The sequence below is a fragment of the Acinonyx jubatus genome, chromosome D2 (assembly GCF_027475565.1).
Source record: "Acinonyx jubatus isolate Ajub_Pintada_27869175 chromosome D2, VMU_Ajub_asm_v1.0, whole genome shotgun sequence".
Classification (NCBI taxonomy): Eukaryota; Metazoa; Chordata; class Mammalia; order Carnivora; family Felidae; genus Acinonyx; species Acinonyx jubatus.
In genome coordinates this window covers 4,058,122-4,078,569 of record NC_069393.1, presented here as the reverse complement: position 1 = coordinate 4,078,569, position 20,448 = coordinate 4,058,122, and the positions used below count along the sequence as shown (strand labels likewise).

The following is a 20,448-nucleotide window of genomic DNA, read 5'->3' as shown; positions in this document are numbered from 1 at the left end:
GTTCTGTGCTTGGCTTCATTTCCCCCTTTCTTCTGCAATGTGGGCCTTCTCAACAGTCTATCTCTGCATTTCATTGTCTTCTCTTTCCCTTGAGAGCCAAGCTACTCTGATGGCTTTGCCTGTTGTGTCTGTGTTAATGGCACATGCCCGGCACCCGCGATTCCCTAGATTCCTAGATTCCCTAGATTCCCTAGATTCCTAGATTCCCTAGATTCCCTAGATTCCCACTCCGGGTCCCATGTGATCTTTCTGGCATCATGCTCGAAGCCCAACTTCCCTGTGAGGCCTCCTAATGACAGCTCCCATTCTCTGTGATTTCTCCACCTTCTCTAACTGGACAACCTCATGCTCAGGTAGGACAGTTTATCTGAGTGAGACCTTCAGTTGTGCGCCATTCTGTATTATTTGTACACCACCCTGGTGTGATCATCTCATCTTACCACCTTGACAGTTTACTCTTTGAGGCCAGGTTGGTTTGGGGTTTTGCCTTCAGTGGAGGGCCCCACAGCATACCCTTGTTATGCAATGATCAAGAAGCTGCATGCTCAAGAGGGCCCTGATGTGAAAAGGTTTGGAACGAATCCACCAAGTGCTGGAGAGAGCTGCATAGGGCAGTGATGTGGTAAAAATGGGGCTTGGGAAGGGAAGCTGGGGAGTAGAGAGGGGAGATGAGCAAGCCAGCCCCCAGGGGCCTCCCAGCAGGGATGCGGCAGGTCTGAAAGGGCCCTGCCAACAGGCAGTGTCCTCCGGCTCTTTCCGTATTTCCATGTTCATCTCAATCCTTTCTCCACCAGCCCCTCCCCAGGGCAGCCAGCTGCACTGGCTTCTTCACATCTCTGAGGCCGCTTTATAGCTTTTGCACCTGTTCCCATGGCCTCACATCTCCCCACTCACCTCTCCAAGTTACCTCTAGTTCATTCTTCAGTGCTCAACTGAAATGCCAGTTTCACACAGGATTATTCCCTGGCACTCCAGACTACGTTAGGTCCCCTTGTTGGGCAAAAATAAATAAGTTAATTAATTTTGTAATTAGTTGTCATTAGGCTGTGCTAGAACAAAAGCTCCTTGAAGACAGACAGACGTGTGCGTGTTTGGTTCTTGGCTCCCTCCCCGGTGCCAAGCACAGCACTGGCACCACGTGTCTCCAGCACGTCCTTGTGAGGAGCTAAGTGAATAAGAGGTGGCAGCGTGGTCGCTCTTCTGGCCCAGCTAACTCTGCGGGGCTTCGAGCTGTTGCTTGCTCTGGGCAACAGACACTTGAGTGGATGTAATTTGACCTTGAGGAAATCTGGGAGAATCGGCGAGCGTTCTGAGGGACTGGTCCTGCTGAGCCTCTATTTTCAGGCAGAGGGACCTATGTGTTCATATTTCCCAGGTGGAAAATGCTGTGCTTAATCTCAAGTGCTATAAAATAATAATTACTTTTAAAAGTTGCGGTGAAACGCACATAACTTAAAACCTTTACCACCTTAATCATTTTTGAGAGTCGGGTTTCGGTAGTGTTGAGTATATTCACGTGGTTGTGCAACGAATCTCCAGAGCAGTTTTCGTCTTGCAAACCTGGAACTCTGTATTCGTTGAACAAAGTCTCCCCGGATCCCCCCTCTCCTGAGTGCCTGGTAAGCGCCATGTTACTTTCCCTTTCTGTGAATTTGATTCCTGTGTCATGTAAGCATAATCACACAGTACTTGTGTGTGTGTGTGTGTGTGTGTGTGTGTATGTGTGTATGTGTGTGTGATTGCTTATTTCCCTTAGCATAATGTCCCCTAGATTCATCTGGGTTGCAGCGTGTATCAAAATTTCCTACCATTTTAAAGGCCGAATACTATTTCACTGTATAAATGGGCCACATTTTGTTTATTCATCTTTCCACAGGCACTTGGGTTCCTTCCACGTCTCGTTATTGTGAATAATGCTGCTGGGAACATGGATGAGCAAATATCTCTTTGAGACCTTGCTTTCATTTTTTTTCTTTTTTGGGTGGAAATAGAATTGCTGGATCATATGGTTATTCTATTTTTAACTTTTGGAGGAACTGCCATACTGTTTTCTATAAATAATAACTTTTTAAGATAAAAAAAAATGTAGCAACTTACCATATGGTAGCTCCTTCCCAGTAGTCGTCCCCTTGCAGGATTATTCATTTATTCTGAGAATCCTGCCATCGATGCTGGTCGTCTCAGATGTTTCTTCGAGAGGCGTCTTTGGAGTTTCTCATGCTGACATAGGAGAGCAGGGGCCATAAGTTGTACTTTATATCATACTTTACAGGTTTTTGAGGTGATTTTGTGGAAAAAAGTCACAGTTTATGCGGGACAGCAGGCATCCACATGGATGGTTTCATTAAGCTCCACAACAGTCCTGAAGTAGGTCGGCCCCTTTCCGGTCTCCTCACCGCTCCATCCAGACTCCCGTGCACACTGGTGACCTTGTGGAGTGCAGACACCAGCTTTTCCCTTCCACACTTACACAGCCTTCTCCGCCCTTTCTTCATGGTGAAGATCGAATCCCTAAGCCTGTGGTGTGTGAGACCCTTCTTGTGGTACCGCTGTGCCCCCCGTGGAGTGTGCCATGTGTCTCTTCTTGGAAGGCTCTGTGGTTTCACGTGGGCTGCCTTGTGCCTGTCCTTCCTCAGTATCCTTCCCAGTTCTCATAGAGAGCAGCTTGCCCTGGAATGTTCTCCCCAGCTTCTCACCCCTGCCTCTTGGGCCAGGTGCACTGCAGTGGGCCAGAGTTACAGCACTGGGCGCTCCACCTTGTACCTGTCTCCTCCTCTATCTCGACTTTGAACTCTGTGAGCATAGGGACTAGGTTTCTATCTCTGTGTTTTGTGCAAGGTAATCACATATATATTTATGGGGCTAAGTAGTGGTTTTCAGTGAGCAGACCAAGTCTGCAACCCCTCCTGGGACATTTGGCAATGTCTGGAGACAATTTTGGTTTTCACACTGGAGGATTTGCTACTGGAACCGGGGACAGGGATGCCTCTACCTTCTGCGGTGCACAGGACAACTCCCACAACAGAGAATTACTCAGCCCAAGATGTCAATAGCATTGGGGTTGAGAAACTCTAGGCTCGAAGAAGGAGGTTGATCATTATATAATATCAGTGGGTGATGTCCGTGACTCTAGTGGCCTTCACTGCAGTGTGATATTGTCTACTCCTTATATTATTGTTAAGTAGGTCCACTTCTTCTAGACTGGGAGAGATAACTGCCCCCAAGAAGCATTGACAGTTTTTGTAAGGAGCATTTTGAGGTCCATCTCAATGACATTATCACAGTGGCATTTCAATTAAATGTCACGGTAGCATTTAAGGAGTGGGGGCCAGACATGCCGAACATATTGTGCAATGACTGATTGTAGTCTTTTCATATAGTTGATTTTGAAGAATATTGCTTAAGAATGAAGAAATGTAATATTTTGATTCATTGCATTTAAATATTAACTGAAACACACTTGAAATTTCATGACACTAAACATTTTTCCTATCATTTGGGTCTTGAGGGTACTTAAAATTCCTTATGAACAATGAAGGTACAAGTTTAGATTTATGTATCAAATATAGAATTGATCAGTTATAGTTTACATTTTGTAAACTTTCACATTATTAAATTCTTATTTTAATTTTAAATGTTTATTTATTTTGAGAGAGAGAGTGCGTCTATCTATCTCTAGATAGAAGGAGGAGAAGAGAGGAAGGGAGAGAGAATCCCAGTCCACGCTGACATCACAGAGCCCGAGGTGGTGCCCAATCCCACAAACTGTGAGATCCGGACCTGAACCCAAATCAAGAGTCAGACGCTTAACGGACTGAGCCAGATGCCCCTAAATTCTCATTTTAAATTCAAAATCACACATTTCTTTCTGTTAGGAAACAATGACATTGATATTCAATGAGATCCACACTCAATATCGGTACGGATTCCCGGTTGAGATTATCATTGCGTTGAGATTGACATCACTTTGCCTTCAATGAGTTTACTGATTGGTTCATCCTGTTGAGGTCAGTGAACATTAAACATGTAAATGAAATGTTACTTCTGACTGTGACCATCTGAAATGGAAAAGACAACATGTATCTAGATTTCTTGACTGTACTAGGCATTCATTGATTAAGCGGTCCACCACGAATATTCTTTTTTTAAAATAATTTTTTAATGAAAAATATTTTTTTAATGTTTATTTATTTTTGAGACAGAGACAGAGCATGAACGGGGGAGGGTCAGAAAAAGAGGGAGACACAGAATCTGAAGCAGGCTCCAGGCTCTGAGCTGTCAGCACAGAGCCTGACGCGGGGCTCGAACTCACGGACTGTGAGATCATGACCTGAGCCGAAGTTGGACACTTAATCGACTGAGCCACCCAGGTGCCCCCACCATGAATATTCTTTATGAGAAGAGGAGAGAGAGAGACCGAGGATTAGGTAATTGCAGATACCAGCTTTCTAAGTGGTTTTCAGAGCATTCCAGCCTACACAGATTCCCATTTTCATGCCCCTGCCTCAAATCTACCTCTGCAACCTTTGACTGTCTTTCCATCTTATCATTGCCTGTAGCATGGCCTTGACCATCCATACTTTTGCCACTTCTCTATCCAGTGTTTCCCCCAGGAAAGCCACACACAAAGGAAGAGGCCCAGGAGCTCAAAGAGCAGATCTGATAGACTGACAGCAGACCCCAAAACAGTCAAGTCGTAGGCCTAAGAGAACATGTTCCATTCGTCTTCCTCAGAAGGATAGAGATAGGAGTAAGGCTGTCTTAGGAGAACTGGTCAGATTTCTCGATTCCACGCACCTCATCATTTAAAAATATTGGCAAGGCTGGCCTACTTCTGAGGGTACCACAGGGAGGGCTCCCTCCATGTTCTGTCAGGAGTTTGACATGCTCGCTTGCCTTCTCACACATCTCTGCCTCTGGCCTTCTCGACCGCATGCCCGGTACCCACAGGACTGCTGAGCTCGTTCCCGTTTCTGTACAAAATCCGCAGTTCCAGGTTTTCTGAGAAAGTTTTAAATGGAGTTTTTGTTGTTTTCTCATAATGGAAATTCACGAAATAGGTAAAGGACTGTGATTCAGGAGGTGAAAACCTGTCAACTCCTTTGCATATTTAAATGCAGAGAAATGATTGTACTTCTCCATCTTGTGGCCTGATTTTCCCCTCCAAGGGAGTTACAGTTTCCTTAGATAGGACCCCAAATCCTACCTGAACGAAGTCATTGGAACTAATGCCCCGGCCCAACACTCTGCATTTGTGTATCAAATGAATGAATGAATGAATGAATGAATGAGGAATGGGCGGCCGGATGGACAAAGCTCTTCTGATTTGACAAAATCTCTTATCTCTGAAGCAGATAAGACACCTCAGTCTGCACCCTGTCTTTTGGGAATAACCTAGGGTCTTCGAATAGTCAAGCCCTGGTTAGGCTTCCGGAAACATGAAGTAGGAGCTTCTGAAGCCTGTGTCTGCCCCAGATGGCATGAATACCCACACTGGGCAGTTCCTTGCAGCCAGAGGGAATATACTGGCATACAACAGGACTGTCGAGCACTCCTTGATGGTATATAAATGGCAAGAACCAGTGCGAATGCTACGGTTGGGAGATTAATGCCTTATTTGTTAGGCCACAGATTCTGTGTAAAAATATTTTCTAAATTACTTGAAGCTTAACCTTAAAGCGGGAAAACCCAATTTACTTTAACTACAGTCATAGTTTTACATTCCCCTGCCTTCTCTGATAGTATATTGAGTATCGTTGAACATTCTCTTTGGACTTCTGGATATCTTATTATGTTTTTGTAGTGATGTCCCAGAGATGACTGAGTCGTGTTTGTGTCTCAAAAAACGACCATACAAGTGACATGCCTTTTCATAGTTTTTTTTTATACTTTTCCAACACTATGCTGTCATTTATTATGTTTTGCTAAGTTATTGTGGTTACTTCTATCCCCTCCTCCTCCCCCTCCACTTCCTCTGTCCTCCCGCCTCCCCCCTCCCACTTCTCTTCCTTCTCCTTCTTTCTCTTCTTCTCCTTCTTCTTTCCTATCCTGCCTTCTAATTTCTGTTATGGGCCGGGATACCAAATTTGTTAGACTTATTAGATGCCACGCAAATATGCCTAGAGTAAGAGTACAAAGCTTCCAACCCATTCTCTGAGTGAGTTGCCTTCCAGTCAAGGTCATAACCTTTATGTGTAGACTTGACGGCCCAATAAATAGCACCTCCTTTTTTCTGAGCCACTTGAGGGAGACAGGGAGTCAAACAGATGGAGTGTAGGGATCACCTTTATTACAAAGGAAGCTATTATTTGAACATGTGTTGTATCTGCAGGTAGGTAGACTTCCTAATTGTGAGCGGCGGCGTTATGGAGCCTCACCTAGCTGTCAGGAGTGGTTGGAAAGCATTGGGCCTCTCTGACTTGGGACTGATGCTGGAGACCTTGCAGTATGGAGAGAGGCCACCCCAACCCACACCTGCTTGGTCAGGGCTGGCCCCTGGGACAGAAGGGAAGGCATGTCCATTTCCCATTCCCCCAAATACTGGTCAGAAATCGCTGAGGAAGGAGTTAGAAGCACAGAGAGGTCAGCTGTGTTTCCTCTCCTGGAAACCATAGGAGTGGAGAGGAGTTTCTCTCTAACAGTTATGTGTTTTGACTGCCCAGAAGACATTTACACTTTTTTTTTTTCCTTCTGAGTCCTTGGTTCTCTGTCAGGTCATGGAAGTAGCTAGGTAAGTACCTTTCAGATTACAGGAGATATATGTACTTGTCACCTTGGACGTATAGCCCATTCTATGCTTCAGCTTCTTCATTTTTAAGGTGAAAAAAAATTATTTCCAGAAGCCTTCTTCAAAATTAGTTTGTGAAATTAGATCAATGAGGAATCTTTATAAGATATACATTAAAAAGGGTTGAACCCCCAAGAGTGCCCTTCTTTATGTCTGTACACTGAAACCCTCAGGAGTGGTTTATTCTCACTGGACACCGGCATGATTTATAGGTAGTCCTCACTCAGCAGATTATTGATCTCTCCAGGCTACTCAAGAAATGGAAAACAATAACCCGTTATCTTGAAGTTAAAAACCAGAGTGGTATAAAATGGCACAACTACTATAAAAACAGCACGGAGTTTCCTCCAAAAATGAAACAGAATTGCTGTATAATCCAGCAATTTCACTTCTGGATATATGTCCAAAGGGATTGCAAGCAGGGTCTTGAAGAAATATTTGCACACTTACGTTTAGAGCAGCACTATTCACAACTGAAGGGTAAACAACCCAAGTGTCCATCGACAGATAAATGGATAAACAAAATGTGTAATGAGTGATAATGCGATATTATTCAGCCTTATAAGGGAAAGAAATTCTGCCCCATGGTACAACATGGCTGAACTGAGGACATTATGCTAGGGGAAATAATCCAGTCACAAAAGGATAAATACCGTATGATTCCAATGATGAGGTATCTAAAAGAGTCAAATTCATAGAGACAAAAATAGAAAGTTGGTTGCCAGGACTGGGGGAGGGAGAAATGGGGAATTACTATTTAATGGGTATAAACTTTCAGTTTGGGAAGACGAAGAAGTTCCAGAGATGGTGGTGATGGTTGTACAACAACGTAAATGTACTTAATGTCACTGAACTGTACGCTTAAAAATGGTTAAGATGGTAAATTTTATATTACACATATTTTACCACAATAAAAGAAAAGTGGGTACACCCTGTGAGAGAGGCTGAGCTATGAACCTGAAGGAACAGCAGTGGCTTCCATCTGGGGGAACTGCGAGTGGTCTGGGTGTTCACTCAGACACATCTAGATGGCACCAAATTCCAAGAAATCCAGTTTTGTGAGCCGTGCGAATGACTACACTTGTAATTGCTTAGCTGGTAACAGCATGTTGTTTTTCATGAAATTTTGCCAGAAAAAGTTTGGTCAAATGAGTTCTTACACCTCTAGTTATCTTAATAATGTGTCAGAGAACCACATACAGCTTTTCTTTGGCCAAGGATATAATTTTGAAAAAGCATTGCCTCCTATTGGTAATCAGAATGTGTTAAAATGATAAGTTCATGGAAACAAGGAAAAAATTATTCAAAATCTGAATATACCTAATATGGAGGGAGGTGGGGGAAGTCTGATATAAATTAAAAGCCAATTAAAACTGATCATCCATGACACATCTCTTCCTAAGCCCTCCTTTTCTCCTTGCGTTCTTACTTGTAAGGACAGAAAATCCTACCTAGGAGCTGGGGATCTTTTGTTGATTGAGCATAATGATGTCATCAGTAAAATGGCCTAGGAAGTGATTTTCAGTGACGTCCCTGGAAATGTAGAATTGGAGGAGCCCCCGCAGAGCTTGATTATATGGCATCAAAAAGGGGATATTTGGGAGGATTCTAAGTTCTGTTTGCAGGGTCTACTGAAGGAAGAGATTTTAAAGGAGAGCAGGGTATTTTGGGAGGAAGAATGTGCCATCTGTAGCATATTGTAAAACCTTTTCTCTCTCCCTGGAAATTTTCAGTAAAATATCTGTCTTTCACTATGGCCTGGTGACGTCTATGGGCTTTTTGGGGATGTGACTAAGTGTCAGTGGTCCTTCATAGAGGATGAGACAAGGGCCTTTTCTCACCTGGGTTGCAAACTACATGCTAAACCTCATTGTAATTTCTTGCCTTCTCTTAACTTCAACACTGCCAAGCCAATGCTATAGTTCATATTTACGAAGGTAAACTAAAAAGTAATACCTCTTCTTATTGTGGCAAGCCACTTTTTTCCAAATGAATATTCTCCAATATCCATATGTAATCTTTTCTCTCTCACCTTTGCTAAGCATTCTCTTCTCAATGCCTGATGTTCCACCTCCCCCCATTTATTTCTAATATAATTTGAATGGAAGCTTTCTGGTGGAAATGGAACCCCCAGTATTAGGTTCCTAGTGTTAGCTGCCACAGCAGGCAAAACCCCTAATCTCAGTGGTCTAATGAATCACAGGGTTATTTCTCACTTCTAGTACATGTCTGTCTCGGGTCTGTTAGGGCCTTGTTCCAGAGTCACCCAGGTATCCAAGCAGAAGGAAGATCTGCCATCTTGCACATGGATCATCTGGAAAACATGGTCTCTGAGATTGCTTGCTAAAGAGAAGAGGGAGATGAGGGAGGCACCTAGCTCAAAATTGTCTAGGCTTAGAAGTGACACCTGCCACTTCTCTTCATAGTCCAGTGGTCAAAAGTAGTCACATGGCTCTAGCCTGACTGCAAGGGAGGCTGGGAAATGCAGGAGACCACATGGGGTACTTAGTGAGCACGAATTCTTTCTGTGGCCCCTTACTAATCAGAGTACTATGAAGCCCAAGTTACATTATAATTTAAACCACTTTTGAATATAATTTGTGTATGATAGTATGCTAATCTATTCTCAGGACATTTGTTGGGTTTTATTCTTTCTTTATCAGTTTCTTTAAACTCGCTGTCTAGCTTCAGCCTAAATTTTTTAGACCTGAAATACAGAGACATGTTACGAAAAAGTGCTGGGGACCATTAGTAGTCCCTGTCACTCTTTCTCTGTTTTTAAACTTCTATGTTGCTTGAGGTTCATACAGCTTCTCATCAGGAGGTATATGTGTAAATGTGAAACCTATCTGCCTCCAGGTGGGGAACCTGACTTTCCCTGTCTCCCTTATCTATCTATCTATCTATCTATCTATCTATCTATCTATCTATCTATCATCATCATCTATATTTGTTTTACTTAATCTTTAATTCACTTATTTATTAATTTATATTTATTTGTGGACTTTTTTTCCCATGGAGTAAAAGCAAGTCAGTGATGGTGAAAATTCTTCACTTTAGCTTTCCTTGTTGGTGATAGTTTTCCTCTTCCTTTATTCTTTTTGTTGGCTATGCTGTTTTGAAATGGTCTTACCTAGATGATGGACTATCATGGGACCATGGGGGGTTATTCAGGGGCTACTTGGGAGCAGACTTGGGATGGGCCATGTTGTCTACAGGCTCAGTCAGTTCCAGGTCAAAGGAGACACTATACTCATGACTGGATTTCTTGAGATCCTTCAGCAAGGTGCATTGATGAAAGGGTCTTGCTGTTTCTTGAGGCTGTCCTTGGTAGCATCTTGAGACACTCTAGGATCTATTTCAACCTCCAAAGATAAGAACGTAGTTTGGGAAGGACTAGAGAACCTGCAGTCGTCCATGGTCCTGGGAGAGAACTAGAAAGGTATGTGGGGGATCCTCCAGGGTGGGACAATTGCATGGATCCCAGTGATTCCTTCTGTTTCTTGAGGGGATTGGACAGAATTGAACTGACCTTCACCATGAACTCCATGCCCAGATCCTTTCACACTGATGTAAACACCCCTCTTACCCTTTTGTAGCTCCTTGCCTGCATCACACCGCTAGGGAAATCCATGGCCTGATGGTGTTAACCCAACAAGAGAGCAGGGAAGGAAGGAAGGGGCCATGACATTAATCTTTCTCCTTCCTTCTTTCTTCTGTTCTCAACAAGGCTTTCTGTGTTTTGTTGAAGGAAACAGCATCTCAAAGGCCTTTCTCTGGCCTTTGCTACAAGCAGATGCGTAGGAAGGTCAGTCAGATCAGGCTATGGAAAACAGCTAGCTCGTAGAGCATGGAAAGTCTCACTGTAACACACCTTCTGTTCTGTGGGATTCCTGCCTGCAGATGAAATGTTGGTCATTAGTGCCACTAGTATAAGTACCTGAGAAACAAGAAACACAAAATTTTTTAAGATAAAGAGATAGCAGCTCTTTTCCTCACGTATTGCAACCAGGAACAGTTGTAAAACTAATAAAATTTGAAATCTTGCCCAGTGTGTGTTTCATAAGTAGTCCCACAATGCTTTCAGATTTAAAACAAAAGATAATCCTCCAAACGGATACATTTTCTCTTTCTCTTCTCTTCTTTAGGCTTTTCCTCCAAATGCCATCACTGTATTTTTTTACTGCAGTTCAGTGACTATATTCTTCACCATAATCAAATTGGTCAGCTATCGCCTACACCTCATGTTTGATAAAGGAGAAGTAATTCAGCAGAGGCCCTCCAAAAAGAAAGAAAAGCCAAGTAAAGACAAAGAGGCCAACAAGGAACACATGACTAATCACAAAAATCAAAGGTAACATTTCTGTTGATGTGGCAGTTCATAATTTAAATGTTTCAGTGTTGGTGAAAATGTTTTCCATTTATTAGCTATTTGTGAAAATACACCAGTATAGGCAGACACAAATCTGTGCGTTTTTCTTCTATTGAACCATACACTTAAGCCTAAAATTGATACTGATAATCAAGACGGTTTAACTATTAACATGACCTTATACGATGCTCCACAGTTCATTTGCATTAGGCGTAACAGAGCAATTTTACTTCAGCATTTTTATCTCGCCATTTAAATGCTTAGTGCATGCCAGAGTATTTTCAAAAAGAACACTGGTGTTTATTAATATAGAAGTCATACGTTGCATGAAACTGAAATATTAAAAATGATTCTTGAGTGTCATTGTCACTTTTCTCGCCCTTATTTCTGATAGTTCCTTAGGAGAGCAGGTCTTATTTTTTTTCTAAATATTTTTTAATGTTTATTTATTTTTGAGAGACAGAGAGAGACAGAACATGAGCAGGGGAGGGGCAGAGAGAGGGGGAGACCCAGAATCCGAAGCGGGCTCCAGGCTCCGAGCTGTCAGCACAGAGCCTGACGTGGGGCTCGAACCCACAAACCTTGAGATCATGACCTGAGCCGAGTCGGACGCTTAACCGACTGAGCCACCCAGGCGCCCCGAGCATGTCTTATTTTAAAGTAATATTTATTATTCTCCCTTAAAAACAAAATTTGTACACAATGGCGATTACACAATGGGATCTAGGAAAGGGAATTGTTTGGGGACTGCTACCCAGTCATAGTTCTGTTTGATAACATCACTGCTCTTGTGTTTCTCACACGGGTTAGCAGCACCAGGCAGATTAACAATGGCAAAAAGGAAGAGCCTCACCGGAACCTCTCCACGCCTCCCCTCCGCTGCAGCTCCAGAGGGCAGAGCATAAACTCTCAGCACTCATCTGGGCCACTGGTCAGTGTGTGTTTTTCTGTTTCACACTGTTTTTGTTTGTAGTGTTGATCCTGCCTGGACGGGAATGTGCAGGGGTATTGCACGTTCAATACAGTTTAATACAATACAGTCAGTACTGCCCCCGTGCTGTGGCTGACCGCATCTCAGGGTGTGGAAATGACCCCTGGGGAGCCCTTGGACCCCGAGATAAACATCCAGTCTCATGCTGGAAGCACAGCATTGGCCTCCTCTGCCGGCTGCCCCACCTGCCGGGCCTGCCACTCTGGCCAGAAGAACCTGTCAGCAGACCTTGACCTCCTTCTCCTCTGCTCCTGTCTGTCATTCGTGTCCTCCCCTGGAATCAACTGCACTACCCCACATGTCCACATTGAATCACGCCTGTCTCTTGGGCAGTCACTAAATCCCCTTCGCTCCAGACTAACTTTATTGGGCTCTATTCGTGGGTAGCATACCGTAGCCCCTTTCTCTCTCTCCTTTTCACTTTCTTAATTATCAAATGCCCTTTAATCACAGTACGGTGGTCTTGCTTGGGCGTCTACACTTACCTAGATTTTGTATTCGTTTCTGCTCTCCATTTTATTAGACGCTTAAGCAGAGCAGACACTGTATAGTCTCGTCCCCACGTGCCAATTGGTTTTTTTTTTTTTAATTTTTTTTTAACATTTATTTATTTTTAAGACAGAGAGAGACAGAGCATGAATGGGGGAGGGTCAGAGAGAGGGAGACACAGAATCTGAAACAGGCTCCAGGCTCTGAGCGGTCAGCACAGAGACCGACGCGGGGTTCGAACTCACGGACCGCGAGATCGTGACCTGAGCCAAAGTTGGACGCTTAACCGACTGAGCCACCCAGGCGCCCCGCCACATGCCATTTGGGAAGACAGTAACGGCTGCTTCAGGGGTCCGATGACTGCCCAGAGATGGGCACCAAGCTGAGTCATGGATTGATTTTTGTTCTTGTGTTTGTCTAGGAGTTGCCGGCACAGGAAACAGTGGAAGATCTCAAAGGTAGAGTGTTCATTACTGCCATTTAATATTTCATCACAGCATTAGCTTCAGGGAAGTGAAAAAGAATTCTTGTAAAACAGAATGCCAGTGAATTAATTCAAAGTAAGAACTGTACCTAAGAAGGCATAGTTCTAGTTCAACTTCATTTCTCTCACTCTTACTTTTCATTATTTCTCATCAGAATTTGTGCATCATTTCTACATCTAAATTGTAGTATGTCATCGATCGTATGTCATTGTGCTTTTTTCAGTCTGCATTTATTTCATGCGGCTCAGAACAGCAGATAGAAAACAGGATCAATTCATCATTGATTTTCAAGCTTTTTATTGTAGTACTTCCATTGAAAAATGACAGAGGAAATTATAGAGTGTTCCATGGACTGCATTTCCTTCAAGTTATGAATTTTGTTTCTGGGAATTTTCTTTTAAGCCCCCAGATCTTTGTTTCACTTTTTTACAAAGATTTCATTTTCTTATGTTTTGATTGTTTTCAGAAAACTCAGAAAAGAGCTTTTGGAGGCCCGAATTAACTACTTCCTTTCTCTGCAATTCTATTTTTTTGTAGTACTACTACAAAGAGAAATTTATGCCCTATTTAAGTTTCGGAAGTAACATAAAATTTTATCTTTGGTAAAACAGCTGAAATTAGCACTTGGGTCTGAAAACCTGAAATGAAGTTTATTTTTTCACCACTCAGCTAAATTCCATGAGAATATGTAAGGGATTTTTCAAATTCTTTTTACTATGTTACTACTACGGAAAAGAAGTGAGTGTTAACTTAGGTTTCAAATATTTTAGTTACAGAGTTTCATTTGTATAATAATAACAGTGTTATTTTTGTTATTTTATGTTATACGATATTTATATATTATGTTATATATATTATATATATATAACATTATATATATAACATTATATATGTATATAACGTTATATATATATGTTATGTTATAACAATATGTTATACAAATATTTATTATTTGTATAATAATAACAGTTATTTTTGTTATTTTATGTCCATTTACACACACACACACACACACACACACACACACACACACACTTTTTTGTCATTTTAGGCTGCTTATTCCAGATCGAGCTTACTGTTGCTATTAATGCCATTACTTTATATTTTCAGTATTTGTTCTGGCCCTTTTTAACCTCACCATTCTAACTGAAACAATTCCTTCCTTCCTTCCTTCCTGGTAGTAGGAATTGCAGTAGAGACTTTGCATGTATGATGAATGAAATTCTGAGTCATAACAAGTAAAACGTACAGGTTATGTGGTTTTTTTTTAATTTTTTTTTAATCTTTATTTTTGAGAGACAGAGAGACAGAGCACGAGCAGGGGAGGGGCAGAGAGAGAGGGAGACACAGAATCCGAAGCAGGCTCCAGGCTCTGAGCTGTCAGCACAGAGCCTGACGCGAGGCTCGAACTCACGGACTGTGAGATCATGACCTGAGCTGAAGTCGGACACTCAACCTACCGAGCCACCCAGGCGCCCCCATACAGGTTATGTTTAGATCCACACCTGACTGCTAAATCCAATGTGTTTTCAACAACACTGCACTAAAGCAATTTTTTTTTCCTAGACCAATCTCATAATACACTACCCTAGTATTCAATTCTTTTTGTTGTTAAAAGGCATGGTAGTGTTGTTTATTTTTTTAACAGGTCTATTGAGATATAATTCAGATGCCGTGCAATCCACTCATTCTAAGTATCTAATTTAATGGCTTTTAGTATATTCATAGAGTTGCATATCCGTCATCATAATCAATTTTAGAATATTTTCCTTACCTTGAAGTGAAACCACGCTTAGCCACACTCCTCAATCTCCCCACGTTCTCCAGGCTCAGGCCACCACTAATCTTCTTTCTGTCTCTATGAATTTGCCCATTCTGGAAATTTCATACAGCGTGGTCTCTTGTGACTGGCTCCTTTCACTTAGCATAACGTTGCCAGGGTTTATCTATGTTGTAGCTTTGTATCATTGCTTCATTTCTTTTTATTGCCAAGTAATATTCCATTCAGTGGCTATACCACATTTTGTTTATCATTCATCAGTTGATGGACTTTGTGTTCTTTCCCCTTTTGGGCTGTTATAAATAATGCTTCAGTGAACATTCATTGGGCCAGTTTTTGTGTGGACATGTGTTTTCATTTTCTTGGATAAGTACCTAAGAGTGGCATTGCCGGGTCACGTAGTTACTCTGTTTCATCATTTGAGGATCTACCAGATTGTTTTAGAAACCAGGTGTATCAGTTTACATTCCCACCATCAATACATGAAGGTCACAATTTCTCCATGTCTTTCCTGACACTTGTGATTGTCTGTATGTTTGATTATAGCCATTCTAGTGAGTATGAAGGGTGTCTCACTTTGGCTTTGATTTACATGAAATTAGTTATTTTTCTAATGCCTAATGATATTGATGTTGTCACCATCATTATCCTTAGAGAAATGTCTATTCAAGTCCTTTGCCCAGTTTTTAAAATCTTTTAAAATGTTTATTCATTTATTTTTGAGAAAGAGAGAGAGAGGGAGAGGGAGAGGGAGAGAGAGAGGGAGAGAGGGAGAATCCCAAGCAGGCTCCATGCTGTCAGCACAGAGCCTGATGCGGGGCTCAAACTCCCAAACCGTGAGATCATGACCTGAGCCGAAACCAAGAGTCGGATGCTTAACTGACTGAGCCACCCAGGTGTCCCCTATTTGCCCAGTTTTTATTCAGATTGTCTTTCTATGGTAAGTTGTAAGAATTCTTTATATATTTTATTTTATTTTTTAACTTTTTTAACATTTATTTATTATTGAGAGACAGAGAGAAATAGAGTATGAGCATAGGAGGGGCAGAGAGAGGAGAAGACACAGAATCTGCAGGAGGCTCCAGGCTCCGAGCTGTCAGCACAGAGCCCGACATGGGGCTCGAACTCACAAACTGCGAGATCATGACCTGAGCTGAAGTCGGACGCTTAACCGACTAAGCCACCCAGATGCCCCCTTTATATATTTTTAGATACGAGTCCCTGATCAGATATAGTTGCAAATATTTTCTCCCAGTCTGTCGGTTGTCTTGTCACTTTGTTACTGGGGTCCTTTAAAATACTGAAGTTTTTAATTTTTATGAAGTCTACTTTATTGTTTTGTTGTTATTGTTGTTGCTTGGGCTTTTTGTGTCACATATAAGAAACCATTGCTGAATCCAAGTTCATGAAGATTTATTCCTGTTTTATTCTAAGAGTTTTATGGTTTTAGCTCTTATAATCAGGTCTGTGATCTGTTTTGAATCAATTTTTGTGTATGATGTGAGGTAGGGGTCCAACTTAATTCTTTTGCACGTGTTTTTTGTTGTCCTAGGATCATTTATTGAACAGACTGTTTGCTCCCCATTAACTTGTGTTGGCACCGTGCTGAAAATCAGTTGACCATACATGTAAACGTTTATGTTGGACTTTCAGTTCTATTCTTTTGGTCTATATATCTATCATTATGCCATTATCAGACCATATTGATTGTAGTAGCTGTGTAACAAGTTTTGAAACTGGGAACTGTGAGTCCTCTAACTTATTTTGGCTATCCTGGGTCTTCTACATTGCCATGTGAACCATCAATTTCTGCAAACAATACATCTGGGATATTGATAAGGATTTTATTAAATCTGTGGATAAATTGGGGAAGAATTGCCATCTTAACAATATTGCATTTTCCAGTCCATGAACTTGGGATGTCTTTCCATTTATTTAGTTCTTCTTTGAATTCTTTTGACAATGTTTTGTAGGTCTTCAGTGTATAAATCTGGTACTCTTGTTAAATGTATTCCTAAGTATTTTATTTTTTAAATACTCTTGTAACTGGGATTCTATTCTTAATTTAATTTTACCTTGTTTATTGGTAGTGTATGGAAATAGAATTGATTTTTGCACATTGATTTCATATTGTACAAACTTCCTAAATGTTTATTAGTTCTAATAGTTATTTAGTGGATTCCTTAGGATCTTCTATAAATAGAATGATATCATCTGTGAATTGAGATCCTTTGCTTTTCCTTTTCCAATCTGGTTGCCTCTTTTTTTTTTTTTTTTTTATTGACTAATTGCTCTGTCTGCAATTTCCAGTACAATGTTTATTGGATGTTATGAGAGTAGATATCATTGCCTTGTTTCTGATCATATGGGGAAAGCATTCAGTCTTTAACCTTTTTATATGATGTTAGATTTGGGTGTTTCATAAATAGCCTGTGTCAGGTTGAGGAAATTCTCTTCTAATCTCAGTTTGTTGAATATTTTTTATCATGAGAGGGTACTGGATTTTTGTCAATGCTTTTTCTGTATGTCTTGACATGATCATATAGCTTTGCCATAGTATCTTTCTTGATGAGTGTGTGTGTGTGTGTGTGTGTGTATTTAGTAATATAGTATGTTTTTTATAGTTAAAGTGTCAAGGATAGAAAACAAATGACTACTGGGTTAGATTTCATTGCTCAGCAATATCTTGGTAGAGTCATTTTAGGCCAACTATTTTTCTTAGTTTTCCAGGTAGGAAATTTATTATTGTCATTTTTACTCAGGATTAAGCAGGCACTGAGGTATGACGTGCTGATGTGTTCCCAAAGACCCATTTATAGGCCATGGTATGGCTTTATTCATTTATGTACAATAAGCGGTAGTTACCAACTTTCTTCCCTTGGCTTTCATAATAGCACACTTTCCTGACTGACTTCCTTCTCAATGTCCTTTGATTTATCCTCCTCTGTTGTTTGACATGGAAAGGCTGGAGTACCCTTGGTCTTGGGCCCCTTTCTCTTCTCTAGATACCAGGTCTTCCTTGGCGATCTCACATCTAGCTTTAAATACCATCTGTGAAATGATGGTGAGTAAATCTGTTCCTCCGATTTTGACCTCCATCTGGATTTCTGTCCCAGGCATCCCGTTGCCTACACCTATTTTCCTCCCGGATCAGGTGTCTAATAGTCAAATTAAATGGATCACCACCAGATCTCTCAGTTGATGTCTCTAAATCTGTATCTCCTCTGGTTTTGTCCTTATCAGTAAACAGTCCCACCACCAGTCCTGTTATCAAAGCTTTAAAGTCAAGGAGTTTTCCTTGGTTTCTCTTCCCCCACTGCTGTTAGCTTCAGTCCATCAGCAAGTCCTGTCAGTTCGACTCCAAAACATATTTCAAATTTATCTCTTTCTCTCCATGTCCACCACTACCGCCCTAGTCCAAAACACTGTCATTCATCAACTGCAGCAGCCTCTTCCCTGGTCTCTCTTCCAATTTTATCATACCTCACCACAGTCTATCCCTCATGCAGCAGGCAGGGTTATTTTTAAAAACCTCATTCAGATCATGTGCCCCTTGAAAAACTTCTGCTGGATTCACATTATTCTCAGCATAAAATCCACGTGCCACACTTTGGCTTATATTTTGGACCCTGCCAGCCTTGTGGATCTCTCTTCTTCTCATGCTCCCTTTGCTTTTCTACTCCAGCTTCATGGAGTTTCTTTCTCTTCCTCAAACATGCCACGCAAGTTCCCATCACGGGGTCTTTGCACTAAATCCTTATTTGCTTTAAAACCTAGTGTGCTCTTTCCTCTCGTCTGGTACATCAGGAAATGGTCCTGTGGACATACAAATCTGTGCGGTCACAATTGTGTGGTGTGGAAAGTAAGGAAACAAAAATGCATTATGAATGTTTTTTATAGACCCAACCCAAGACCCCGTTCCTCAGGCCCTGCCTGGTGGTTTGGATTCCTCCTGCAATATTTGTATTCATTTTCAACAGTGCACTTGATATGTGCAGTCATGGAAAGCGTCTCTGATGAGACCACATTCAAGTTTAGAGCTGAATGGCAAAGTAAAGGAGCCATACATACAAGATAGAGAGGCAATGTGAGGGAGTAGAAGAGTATCAGGTCAGGACTCAGGGGATCTGGGCTCTAGTCGTAGATCTGTCAGTAGTGTGGCAAACTTGGACATGTTTCTAGACACTTCCGTTCTTCTATTTCCATGACAAGGCATCTACTCTGTAGAATAGGATAACCTGCATAGCGTTGCTACAAAGTCAAATAATTTTCACTATCATCATCAACCAACATTCATGAGTGTGGATAAGATAATAGGTTGGTTTCTTTGGAGGATTCAGTGAGCATAAATTGTGGTTGTTTTTCTAGAACACCATGCAGCCCAGTTAGGAAGGTAATTTAAATGTACATTTAAAAAGAGCTACAGTTTAAAAAGTGTATGGTAAATAAAGTTTAGTCCTACAGACATTAATTGCTTAAGGATTTCAGAAGAGAGCTTATTTCTGGTTTAGGCGATCATGGAAAGTTACATGTTGGAGGAGGTTATGAAAAAAGCCTTGAATGGGGTCTCCAGTGGGCGAGGAGAAAGAACAGTCCAGATGGGAGAGATAGGCCCCGAGTTTGTACTAGAGTCAAAGAAAGTCTTCTGACTACAACAGTGTAGTGACTCAATTCTTTCTACCAGAGTGTCCTTGGAGGGAGGGGAGGGGGTATATATTCCACCTGCTCCAGAGGGTCATAGGCTGAATCAGCCTATGGCAAGGATTAAAAAAATACATGTTATGTCTTAAAATGTTTCATTCTTTTTCATCATATGCTCATTTGTTTACATAATAAGGTAATATTTTATATTACTTTAAGAGTTGTATTTTTTTTTTCCTCTAATATTTGAGTAAATGACAAGTTGCTTATCCTGGCTTTCCTGTGGCTTTGCAGACCCTCGCAATAGACCCCTTGAGCTCCTAGAGAACACTCTTCATGATAGAAGTGAAGGAAAACTGAGGTATTGATTGATTGAATGACCATAAGGCTGGGCAAGAAAGAGAAACCAAAGTATTACCCGAGGGTTTCAAGCTTAAGAGGCTTAGGGAATGGTAGGGTCGTTAACAGATATAGGAAGCTGGGAGGATAGAGCTCACTCAGTCACCATCGTAAGTATTGCAGATACAATTTAGAAATGTTTTGGGGCGCCTGGGTGGCTCAGTCGGTTGGGCGTCTGGCTTTGGCTCAGGTCATGATTTCGCGGTCTGTGAGTTCGAACCCCGCGTTGGGCTCTGGGCTGACAGCTCAGAGCCTGGAGCCTGTTTCGGATTCTGTGTCTCCCTCTCTCTCTGACCCTCCCCTGCTCATCCTCTGTCTCTCTCTGTCTCAAAAATAAACAAATGTTTAAAAAAAATTAAAAAAAAAAAGAAATGTTTCGAAAATTTATGAATCACATCAGAAGTGTGAGGTTATCATTGTCCTCAGACCAAGGTGCTAACAAGCCCAGTGCTAAGCCCTTGGCCTACTATTTTCTGCATCTATCCTTCTAGATCCTCATGGCGG

General features: G+C 41.6%; 1 protein-coding gene across 7 annotated transcripts in view; it reads left to right on the top strand.

Annotated features, from left to right (window-relative positions):
• The window catches only part of PCNX2 (pecanex 2), a 326,874-nt gene that overhangs the window by 43,753 nt on the left and 262,673 nt on the right, over positions 1–20,448 (top strand). For 6 of the 7 annotated variants that reach the window (XM_053207265.1, XM_053207264.1, XM_027046910.2 and 3 more), the window contains exons 2-4: positions 10,936–11,141; positions 11,970–12,090; positions 13,061–13,097. In XM_053207265.1, coding sequence (XP_053063240.1) covers positions 11,032–11,141; positions 11,970–12,090; positions 13,061–13,097 — 268 coding nt within the window. In that variant the 5' untranslated portion in view covers positions 10,936–11,031. The remainder of the gene's footprint in view (positions 1–10,935; positions 11,142–11,969; positions 12,091–13,060; positions 13,098–20,448) is intronic. The other variant, XM_027046909.2, reaches the window with a different exon arrangement.